At 31.1% G+C, this 12,762-nt stretch overlaps 2 protein-coding genes across 2 annotated transcripts; one reads left to right on the top strand and one right to left on the bottom strand.

Moving 5' to 3' along the window:
- Positions 1-3,776: 3,776 nt before the first annotated feature.
- LOC143069085 (radial spoke head protein 9 homolog) lies at positions 3,777-6,230 on the bottom strand. The gene is made up of 5 exons (XM_076243537.1): positions 5,921-6,230; positions 5,344-5,509; positions 4,950-5,079; positions 4,521-4,667; positions 3,777-4,154 (listed from the first exon to the last, which is right to left on the bottom strand). The coding sequence occupies exons 1-5, from the start codon at positions 6,145-6,147 to the stop codon at positions 3,994-3,996; spliced, it is 831 nt and encodes a 276-aa protein (XP_076099652.1). The 5' UTR covers positions 6,148-6,230; the 3' UTR covers positions 3,777-3,993.
- Positions 6,231-6,281: 51 nt separating this feature from the next.
- LOC143069086 (uridine diphosphate glucose pyrophosphatase NUDT22-like) lies at positions 6,282-11,429 on the top strand. The gene is made up of 3 exons (XM_076243538.1): positions 6,282-6,828; positions 10,057-10,262; positions 11,078-11,429. The coding sequence occupies exons 1-3, from the start codon at positions 6,322-6,324 to the stop codon at positions 11,268-11,270; spliced, it is 906 nt and encodes a 301-aa protein (XP_076099653.1). The 5' UTR covers positions 6,282-6,321; the 3' UTR covers positions 11,271-11,429.
- Positions 11,430-12,762: the final 1,333 nt, after the last annotated feature.

Below are 12,762 nucleotides of genomic sequence, written 5' to 3'. Positions count from 1 at the left end.
TTTTCTGTCATGGATCTGTAAAAATGTCACACATGCATTTGTTAATATGGAGAACGTGCAAGGTTTGGTAAGAGAATGAAAAAGGGGAGGGTATTTTATTCTCCGGGTTTGATTGATAGGACAAATTAAAATTTATCAGAAGCATTTTGATATTTTATATATATATATATATAATTGGTCCTTGAGGGAATGTTGAAACTTAAAAAGCTAGAGTACCAAGGTGACGTCTTAAATCTATAAGTCAGAAAACATGTATCAACATTTCAGTGACAAGAATGCAGCTTAACTCGTTTACCTATCATTAGTCCGAGATTACTCTGACGTCCAACGGCTGTTTTGCCAGACTCTGACGTCCAACGGCTGTTTTGCCAGACAAGCAAAACAGCCGTTGGACGTCAGAGTAATCTCGGACTAACCTATCATGTGAATCTCCGCGATAAAAGGTTTTTACAACATTAAAGGATCAGAGATTCATGATTTGATCAATATTAAATCATCTATGATAAAGGGTGAAGTGACATCCTTTTTGAGCAGTATAGTTTACGAAAAATATACTGACAATTACGATGTTCCAACCACAAGAACGCCTCTGGACTTAGTTTTGTAATAATCTAAAGAAGATGACGGATGAGAAAGCAATCCAATGACTAACATATAAATCTAAAGAGCAACATACAGTAAAGTACTAGTATTTATCATACTTTATGCACAGGTTTAACAAACCACTGTGCTATATATTATACTTTTTATCATCGAAAGTCAGGCTGTAAAATTTGTTATTATAAAAATACACATTCAATTCTCCCAGTTTGATACAACTAAAATATAAATTATACATGAAAGAAGAGAACTACTGGCAGTTTTTGACTTAGGATAGACAATTGAACATGTGGAGTTAAATTTGTTTTTAGATAACAAACCAACCCTATTTTTATAAATATTGAGCAGTCCAGATTGACAAGATTTACATAAAGAACATTACCGTTTGAATGGTTTAACACTAGGTATTTTGGGCCCTTTAAAGCTTGCTGTTCGGTGTAAGCCAAGGCTCTGTGTTGAAGACAGTACTTTGACCTATAATGGTTTACTTTTACAAATTGTGACTTGGATAAAGAGTTGTCTCATTGGCACTCATACAACATCTTCTTATATCTATATAGAATGAAAACACCACTTTAACAACTACAATGTTATAATAGATAATAGGTAAAAATACACCATAGAATAAACAAATGATTAAGGAATGCTAAAAATCAATTACACTAGGTTTCACCAAACTATGTGAAACCAAACTATGTGAAACTTGAACAAAAATTCTATTTCTGGAAATTAAGGGGTCAAATAGAAATATGTATACTATAAACCAAAACTCTACTTAATAACCTGATCCAAGAAAATTTTAACAGAATAACCTTGAGTTACAATCATATGAAATCCTACAGTGGTTCTCAAGGCTTTGAGAAATCAACTGGTCCAATAAAACCATTCTTAAACTTGATCAGACTCTTTTTATACTGGACATTTATTTACACATATGATTTGGACAAAACTAAAATCCTACTTGTCATTTGGTCCAGTAATGTATATATCACTTATGTCTCAGCCAATCAAATTTTCACTGGTCTTTGTCCAATCCTGTCAACATTGAGAATTACTGATTTCATGAACCAAGTAATGACTGACAATGTGTGTAATTTCTATTGCTTTTGGAGATTCACTATGCTTTGTTCCTGAAGTAGCATTATCCTTTTTTCATATAAAGCAATGTGAATATTAGAGTTTGTCTAGTTGAGTGTAAAGAATACATTTAGAAAAATGCCTCTGGTGCAACTTAAGCCTTACTATAATAACATTTTGAGTATGATCAAAGTACATGTACCAAGACAGCAACCAATCAAAATGGAGAAATATTTGGTGTAACAAGCCATATATTTATACTTTTGAGTAAAATTTTATGACTGTTACCGCTCAAGTGTTTCTTGATATGTGTCTGAAACCTAAAGTAGAATAAACAGCTGCACCATGAGCGCATGATACGCCTGCCATGTTTTCTAAAGAATAAAGTTCAATAACTTCTTGAAGTTGTATCCGAAATTATAATAAAAACTAAAGGGAGTTTTTTTTAATAGATATAAATCAGTCACCACATGAAAACTGCTGAAAGCGTTTTTGAGTTAATGTCCAAAAACTGGCAAATCCCATTTTTTAATGAATAGAAACCAGTCCTATAACTAGAAATGTGAAATCTGAAATTTATAAAAATCGAAAGGAAGCTTAAGTCAATAGATATAAACAATTCATCAAAGTTTAAGAAAAACTGCTTAAAGCATTTTTGAGTTAATGTCTGAAAACTGGGAAATCCCCCTTTTTGTAATGAATAAATTACCATAACTCAGAAACATAAAATCTAAAATATATAAAAATTAAAAGGGAGCTCATGTCAATATATAAAAACAATTCACCAAAATTTTCTTACAAACTGGTGAGTTTTTTTAGTTATTGTCCCAAAACTGGAAACCCACCCCCCTTTTTGCAATGAACAAGAATGCACACGCTGAAATGTCTCGCCTTCTATACTAATTATTGATATTATGTTGATAGTCCTAAGTATAAAGCTAAGCTTTAATACAACTGTCACATAAACTTAACATTAACCAAGATAACTAAACAAAGACCAATGAACCTCGAAAATGAGGTCAAGGTCAGATGAACCATGCCAGGCAGACATGTACAGCTAACAATGCTTCTATACAACATATATAGTTGACCTATTACTTATAGTTTAAGAAAAATAGACCAAAACACAAAAACTTAACACTGTGCAATGAACCGTGAAAATAAAGTCACGGTCAAATAAAACCTGCGCGACTGACATAAAGATCATAAAATATTTCCATACACCAAATATAGATGACCTATGGCATAAAGTATTAGATAAAAAGATCAAAACTCAAAAACTTAACTTTGACCACTGAACCATGAAAATGAGGTCAAGGTCACATGACATCTGCCCGCTAGATAGGTACACCTTACAATCATTCCATACAACAAATATAGTAGACCTATTGCATATAGTATGAGAAAAACAGACCAAAACACAAAAATTTAACTATAACCACTGAACCATGAAAATGAGGTCAAGGTCAGATGACACCTGCCAGTTGGATATGTACACCTTACAGTCCTTCCATACACCGAATATACTAGCCCTATTGCTTGTAGTATCTGAGATATGGACTTGACCACCAAAACTTAACCTTGTTCACTGATGCATGAAATGAGGTCGAGGTCAAGTTAAAACTGTCTGACAGACATGAGGACCTTGCAAGGTACGCACATATCAAATATAGTTATCCTATTACTTATAATAAGAGAGAATTCAACATTACAAAAAATCTTAACTTTTTTTTCAAGTGGTCACTAAACCATGAAAATAAGGTCAAGGACATTGAACATGTGACTGACGGAAACTTCGTAACATGAGGTATCTATATACAAAGTATGAAGCATCCAGGTCTTCCACCTTCTAAAATATAAAGCTTTTAAGAAGTTAGCTAACACCGCCGCCGCCGCCGCCGGATCACTATCCCTATGTCGAGCTTTCTGCAACAAAAGTTGCAGGCTCGACAATAAAACCATCAAACTTGGAAACATTAAAACTAAAATATATTAAAAAATTTGGTTGAAGCATTTTTTAGTTCATGTCTGACATGTCTACAACGGACAACTGTAAACCATAATACGTCCTGTAAATGGGTGTATAATAAGAGAAAAACTTTATGTTTAACAATGTTTTATTAATATTTATTATTCATTAATGAAACAAATGAGAAATTTCCAAAGAAATATAAATATGAACTTCTACAGTTGTTTTCAAAAGGAATAAATATCTTTCATATATCTAGACGTCTCCTCAATTATTCCTTCTTACACTTGTAACAAACTGTTTTTATTGAATGACAGTCAACATTTAATTAGTTTAATAGGACACAGTTACAACATGAAAGGAAGGTCCAAATTCTTTTCTCCAATTCCAACATAGACATGTCCAAATCTTCTTGATCCAGGAACATGGAAGAAAACAAATCCATTCCACCATAGACTTCTCAATGTAACAAGTCCACTTCCCCTCTCAAACTGCAGACTCCAGCAACCTAAATAAAATGCATAATTATATTGCTGTATGCTTAATGAAAAACATGATTGTTAACAAGCAGTAATTCATACAATTAATAATAATATTCAAAATCTATTTCTTTCAATCAAAATGCTTAAAATATATTTCTCACAATCAAAATATTTAAAAATCTCACTAACAAGAAAAATTACATGTATCATAATTATTTGAAGCCAGCTGAAAGCTCTCTCTTGGTCATTTCATAACAGATTTTTTTTCTGATGGGAGTCATGGATTTTTTTTTACATGTTTAGAGTTCAAAAACAAAGACCAAGAAATTTATGCAACATAACTTATTATGTGAACCAATATTTATCTGGATCATGTACAAATACCAACATACCTTTTGGAATGTCCTCTTCAACTGTGTCTAAGAAATCTATTGATTTGTCAAGATTTGCTTTTTGTAATAAGGTCTTTTCAAACAGAGCTTTTGGTTCTCTGAAATGCATGTAGGAACAAAGTTTGGCAGCCTCTGACACCGAAAGACCTGCAAAAAATAAAAGAATGCTGTTATAATTGTTTAATTTATATTCATTATCGTGACTTTAAAGGATATTACAAATGTATATGTATATAATATGTACATAATATCATCAAGTAAGGTTTAACAAAATATAGAAGTTTTCAAACAACGAAGTATAGTAAATTTAACTGATGCAAAATGCGTTTAACTATCTATGTTTAACAGTTAAGAGCATTAAAGTAAATGTAAAGGTTCAATATCTTTGTTTAATAGTCATCAATTTTGAAATTCAAATATTGTTTGTACCTTCAAAACATCTATTTGAGAGAGTTTCTCCAGTTGGTGTTTTAATAAAAGCTGCTCTGGGTACAATTTTCACATCCTCATCAATTTCAGCAATTACTGATGCTAGTCTGTCCTCTTCTTTTATCAAAATCTGTAATAGAAGACAAAAAGTTATTGATTAATAGTCTAGAGATAAGTTTTAGGACAATGGTTATAGACATGTTACTAGATTATCAACATTTACATATTTATCGCATATAAAGGGATATATAAGTGAAGAATCTTTAAAATTTATAACTGACTTCAATTTTCAAAAGAAATTTTAATGAAACATACAAATGTATTCTAAATGAAAAAGAACTGAAATCTTGCTTGTTAAAAGAACTTCAACCATATTTTTTTGTTTTTTTCATACCGTTTCTTCCTCTTCATGACCCTCTTCTCCATCTGCAGATTTCTTTGTTTGTACATGTTCAAACTCATGTGAAGGGTCACCAGTGAATCGTCCTTTAGCCAATTTACTCTTTTCTCTCATAGCTTTTGTTGCAGGTGGGAGAAGTCCCCAATTTACACAATCTTTGCTGAAATAAAAAAATACATTTGTATATCGTGCAATAAACCTTTTTCAGTTTTAATGTATATGTAAACTGAAAAAGTGGCTTTTAATTATCGATAGAATTTAGGGTAATTCCCATAAAATACTAGAAAAAAATCCAACACTTAGAAAACGATATGTTTTGTGTATCAATTGATTTGGGTTGCATTTCTTTGACAAATTATATATCATCTGATCATAGCAAACCTTTCATAATTAATGGTATCAAACACATTAATATTGACAGTGACTTTTTAAATAAATAATTGTGAATTAAGAAAATTGACACAGGAACATATATATTAAGATTTAGATAGAGACAGTTAGATATACTGTTCCCAGATTGACACTAAAGAATTACTCAGTTTCACCAAAAATAAAGTAAAATTTATCATACCTGTAAAGAGTTTTGCATTCAGCCATTTCATCTCTTTGAGTTCCCTGTGCAATAAAGTAATCATCTTTGATACCCAGAATTTTCCCCCAGAAATAAATTCTGTGAAATTTGTATCTGTTTTGCTGGATAACTAATGAAGTTTGGAGAGCAGCTTTTTGTTCTGGACTAAGAACAGTGCCACTTGTTCCAACATAATCTATATTCAGGTGTAAATCTGCTGCTTCCATCTTTGTACTTGTTAAATTCCTTTCTGTGTCTGTAAACAAGTGTTCGTCTCCACCGTTTGTGCGTGTTGTCAAGGGAAACAAACAGGTCGGAACACTTCCGGATAAAAATACGAAAATCAGTATCATAGTTGTGCTTTTGTATTGCTGAAAATCGTTGCACAGGTAAACAGATTTATGACGTCGATTAACAACAAATTGGAAAACAACCCAAGCATGGATCCAGAAGTTGAAATGATGTTTTGTGCCCCGCCAAACATTACACTTAACAGAAATTCAACTGTTGTACGGAACTCGTCAAAGTTCAACCGAAATGTGTTGCCTGAATTGGAAGCTGACATTGACTGTATATGGACAGATCGACTAAAAACAAATCCAAAACTTTACAATGGCACTAAATTTAGACTTGACAGTACGGAATTAAATGCAAATAATGTTAAACTAAACATAGGAATTACTTCTTATAAAGATTTTATAGGCACTAACTGGTCACCTAATGCTACAGAACTTCAAGGCAAAGGGGATACACATTTTAAAAACCCACAAGCTTTCATGTCTGATGCCCTTGGAGTAGGAGCTCTACTTTTATCTTTAGATAATTATGTTACATTCCAAATGAGAAGTTTAGATTGTGGAGAAGCATGTGGTATGTGGGATGTTCCTGGAGGCCATGCAGAACCAAAGGTATACAGCTAAATCATCTTCTAATTACTAATTTATGTCATTACAACAGTGTCGTCTCTTAAAATCATGTTTAAAGGAATCTCAGCCTATAAAAAAATAGGACTATAACAAACTCAGCCTATAACATAATCGGCCTCCCAAAACTGGACTATAACAAACTTGGGCTATATATCATGTATATACCAAACTCAGATTTCTAGAAAAATATATAAGTATGATGTTTGATGTTTTTTTTTTTTTATTGGCAATTAATTATCAATACTTAATTTGAAATGAATTATGATTTACAATTAATTAAAAAAATATTTTGAAATATTTTAGAAGCTATTAATATAAATTACGTTTACAAGATATGTATAAAAAGAAAAGTAGGAATACATTCATTCTACAACTGAATTGTCTTTTCTGTATGATCATGATTATTATATTTATTTGTAATAGTGTCCATGTGGAAATATGACATCATGCCACGTGTATTGTTGACACCTATTTAATCACCAAAGTGAGAACAAAACTACCTGTAATTACATGAAATTGTAATTAACTAAATATCCAATATCCGGTATTTTCACAGTAACAGCTTGTGTATAACTGATGTTTTCATGTTCTTATGTTTTAGTTTGATTACAAATCTTATGTAATTATAAGACAGTGCTGTGAATTGTATGTTTCTGGTCATACTTTTATTGGTTGAATCTCAGTGTGATTTTAATATTTGTACAATGTAAAACTATTTAACATGTTTTATAATAAAGAAAACATACGGTTTACAAATCTATTTCAGAAGATGTCAACAATCATAACAATGATTTTGTCATTCAATAATATTTAATTTAGTACATATGAATAATATGAACTCCATTAATAAAGAATAAGGGGCCAAAGGGGCCAAAAACAGCATTTATCTTGTTTCAGGACTACAAGTTGTGTATTAGTATTTCAAGTGTTCTGATATTGTACCACAATGTTTAATACAATAAGTAGAAGGTTGGGATTTATTTAAAGGGATAATTGGTAAAAAAAAAAAAAAGGGGGAAAAACGAGGTATTTCTGCAATTTTCTGATCAATGGACAATTAAGACAATTTAAAAGCAGTGTACAGTCGGAAACCCGGTTGAAATAGAACAAAAGAATCGAAGCTCTTTGTTAGAGAAGGCGATAAATGCTTAATGTAATGTTTACTATAGTGACAAAAAATTTAAAAGTTAATAGAAACAAACAAAATTACAATTTTCTTCTCAATTACGAAGTGTTTTATTTTAAAAACACCATTTGCATATTAAGTTTTCAATTTATCTATTACATAGTTAAGCAAAACAATTAGATATCAAGTCGACGACATGGATATCTTTCAAGTTGGATGTAGAAAATGCATAACCTCCGATTTAAAATTTTTTTTTACCACGGACGGAAAACATATCAATCTATAAGTTCAGTAATACAATTAGATATCAAGTCGACGACATGGGTATCTTTCAAGTTGGATATAGAAAATGCATAACCTCCGATTTTTAAATTTTTTTTACCACGGACGGAAAACATATCAATCTATAAGTTCAGTAATTTTCGTGTCTGCCCTTCTATTATGTGACTCAAGAAAAAATTCCAAAAGATGGGTAACAATTGTATCGAAAAGAGAGAATCGAGTGCACCTTTTTATGTTAGGGCGTGTTTGAGTTGAATATTTTGTCTTGATATCGTACAAAGCAAGAATATTTCATACATCGTTTCTCTTCAGATTCTATCATTTTTATATATCAAAGCTACAGGTTGACTTTATAACATAAAAAAATTACAGTACTAAAAGATGAAATGTATGGGTCAAGTGAAATACCTACATGTATCTAATGAATCACAAAAACAGAGTAGGTGGGTTCGAATAGCTATTTTTTACTGAAAGTACTTGCCGACAGTCTTTCAAGTTGGATGATGAAAATGCATATCTTCGAAAAATTATATTTTTTTGTGTGTGATAACCAGGGTTTATAGTCTTCAACCACTAAAAAAAATCTAGTCTACCCTTCCACGAAATATTTAATTAGAATTTTTTTAAATGTTTATGAATTTTCGAAAATTCTACCTGACAACCGATCAGACAATAGTTTTTAAGTTGAATCAATGCAGACAAGATCATTAACTGATGCTCATTAGCTAGTTGATACATTTGTCTTTTAAAATACAACTGACATATAAGGATCGTAATGGTGCAATGTGGATAAATTTATCGGTTTCCGAGAGCAAAATTGGCAGCGCGTCATCCCTACAATGGCTTCCATTTCTACGATTGTGAAAACGAACTGGCGTAATGGGGAGATAATTTTGACGAAGTAGATTCCTGACTGGTGTAAGGGAGGTAATTCTATAACATTTAACATACAATGTTAGGTATGTTTGGATTTACCTTCCTTACACTACTTGTATATCATCGCTGGGCTTTTCATACAACATTTTGGAAGCGAACTTTACAACAAACAACTGACATTGGCAATTTTGTAATATGTCTTATTTCAAATGTTTTGATTGGTCTAACTGTATGCTATTTTGTAATACCAAAGATTTCCTCCCGCCCAGACCTTTTGTGTCAAAAAGTATTTTTAGCCAAAAAAAGTCATATACAACATTTTGGAAGCCCAGCGACAATATTATGTATAAAGAAAAGAAATGGCAGTTTTGGACATATTGCAAAAAAATAGGGGGGGGGGGTAGTTGTTTTCAATTTTTTTTCTCTCAAATTTCTCAAATTCTTAATTTTTGAAAAGTTAAAAGAAGAAATCTTTAATTGCACAATATTGCGCAATAAATTTTTTGAAAAACTAAGGCTTTTCTACCTCAGGCATAGATTACCTTTGCTGTATTTGGCAAAACTTTTAGGAATTTTGGCCCTCAATGCTCTTCAACTTAGTACTTTATTTGGCCTTTTTAACTTTTTTGGATTCGAGTGTCACTGATGAGTCTTTTGTAGACGAAATGCGCGTCTGGCGTATATACTTAATTTAGTCCTGGTATCTATGATGAGTTTATTTGTAATCTTGACATTTGTTTTGTGTCAAAAATTTGATCGCAATCCAAATTCAGAGCTGTATCAAGCTTGAAAGTTGTGTCCATACTTGCCCCAACTGTTCAGGGTTCGACTTCTGCGGTCGTATAAAGCTGTGCTCTGCAGAGCTCCTGGTTTGCATTTTAATTGACTTAAAGTTATTTGCATTTGTATTTGTTTGTTCTTTCCAGGAAATAGTAGGAAAGAAACTGATGACAGAAATAGATATCGATGATATGGATTCTGCAAAAATAACCAATGAAATATATGACTCTATTCTTCGAGAGGTAGTGGATGAAGTAAATGTTCCAATGAAATGTTTATCAGATCCATTATTGATGGGGATATGTAGGAATAATACGTCTGCTGGCAGACCAAGTGCTGAATTTCTTATCAGGTATCTTAAATTCTAACATTTAGATTGTTTTGTGTACTTACAATGGAACTCTAGGATTAAACACATTTTTTCTAGAGATTATTTGTGAGTAAACTTGGCAGATTAACTCACAAATTGAGGAAATGTTGTTCTTTTTAATGGAAAGATTATACATGCACCAGTCAGCGCCCCAGTATACACACCAATCACCTCTTTGAATATAAACCTATGTGCTTCATCCTACTAGTTCTCAACTAGACTGGAATCCTGCTATATATAATCACCTTGTTCTATAAATATATAAATATGTAATATGCACATATATCTAGACAGGCGAACCAGTCTAGTTCTCAACCAGATCTCTGTTATTTTACTATCAATTTCAACTTTCTTGGAACCGCTAGATTTCATTTATGTGTCTCTAGAAATTATACAAGTGAACTTGAAATAGGTTACGAAAGTAGTTTCAGCAACATGGTAAATCAAAATGTATACAAAGTATATGAAATTCGAACAGATCAATCACATTCAAATAATTTTATATACAAGTCATATAAGCATAATTTTATATTGTCAATTGTATCAGTAGTATCTGCATCTATGAACCCAGTTTTTCCTTTCAGAAAACCCTCAGAAAACGATCCTGCATCAAATGTATGTTGTATTTTGATATATCACTACTCAGAATTTTTGAAGGGGAGGTATAGTTTCAGAAACCATGAAAAATTCTGTAATGCAAAGCAAAATTTAAAATATTTTGGACAATTTTATGCTTGAAAATGTTTTTTTTCAAACATGTGTCTTTGTAATGATATTAAAATTGAATTCAATTTCAGATGTAGTTTAAAGTCCAATGAAATAAGAGATTTATACCTACAAGGGAACCAAGCTGAAGCAGATGAATCTACGTGTATAAGATTACTTCCCCTTGATGAAGTTTTAAACATGACAGGAGAACATGAAATGTGGAAAAATATGGCACCATCATCTAAAGGGTGCATAACTCTTGCTAAACACTTTAAATTTTGATACCATTGATTTTAGTACCATTTCATTGCATAAAACATTGAAAAATGAACTGCATTAAAGGAAATATAAACACAGATTTTGGGCAATTCTATAAAGGATAATAATAAACTCTTATAAAAATAAAAATGTGCATTACTTCTTAATATATTATATACTGTATGTATCATTTTGTTTATTTTGCAATAATCACCAAATTAACTCCCTTTTTTATAAAAAAAAAAAATGTAAAAGTAGTTGATTTTTTTCAACCTCTAGTTTTTACATTAACATAACTTGTCATTAATTGTTATGAGCAGAACATGTAATAAAAATGAGGGAATGAAAAAAGATTGGTTTAATTAACCACCATTATTTTTTTTATAACTACATTTGTATTTGCAAGCTGCATGCTTTGTATTTATATGTTATTGTTTGTGTCTTTATATTTGGTGAAAAGTGCACAAAAGCATATGTTCAAATGTTTGTCAATATGCCAAATCAAAATAAAGTTCTATTTTCTTACTTATTTATTTTGTTTTCTATAACAAAATAACTTTTCATGACTGTTATTTTTAATTTTTTATTTGACATTATTTAATGTATTTTATTGAACTGTTTTAGAACTTTTACAAATTTGCAATGCATTTGATATTGTTATACATAAGTTTTATTTATATGTTAGTTATAACTTATAATTAAGATTTGAACAGCTCTGATCATATTTTGGTGATTGCAAGCTTTGTCCAGATTTTGACAATTTAAACCTTTATCAAGCATATAGAGCTTGTCATGTGGTGTTGGGGCTTTATATCACTACAGACCAAAGATGTCCAATTTGCTATTTTATGTTGATGTTTTTGCAACATCTTTTTTATTCATATCATCAGTTCAGATTTGATTGTGTAAAGTGAGTAGCATAGAAATAATTGTACAAAAGTGTTTATAAGAATGCAGAGAACTACGCAAGAAGATATTTGTTAGGCCTGTAAATAATGTCTATTTCTCGTATTTTAAAACGATTTTACATTGGCACGATGGCACAGGCACTTGTCTCAGAATTTTTTGGTTATATTAAGGTATATAGGGGAAAAAAATTCTGAGACAAGTGCCTGTGATTGCTGGCTATTGTAGCCATCAATGTAAAATCGTGTTAAAATAAGAGAAATAGACATTAGATATTTTCTAGACTTGTTTATTTAATGTTAGTACAATGTTTTTATGATATATACAGTTATTGTCAGTTCTTTTAGTCATGTAATAAATGTTGAAGGTTGACTGTATTAAGTATATTTTAAGACCCAGAAGCTTAGTGTTTTTCTGAAAGGGAAATAATGGCATACAAATTAGTCTTTCAAAATCCCATTACTTTGCTATATGTATGTCAATTTCATTTATATTTTTATATTAGGGTTGGGATAGTGCATAAAAGCAGTGGCATAAAATGATCTCACACAATTAGTCTAGAATCAATCAGTACAGAGTTCAATGATTTTTGTTTTTACTAGGAATATGA

This window comes from Mytilus galloprovincialis, chromosome 3 (genome assembly GCF_965363235.1).
Source record: "Mytilus galloprovincialis chromosome 3, xbMytGall1.hap1.1, whole genome shotgun sequence".
Classification (NCBI taxonomy): domain Eukaryota; kingdom Metazoa; phylum Mollusca; class Bivalvia; order Mytilida; family Mytilidae; genus Mytilus; species Mytilus galloprovincialis.
The sequence above is the reverse complement of the archived record's forward strand: the minus strand, read 5'-3'. Positions and strand labels throughout refer to the sequence as shown.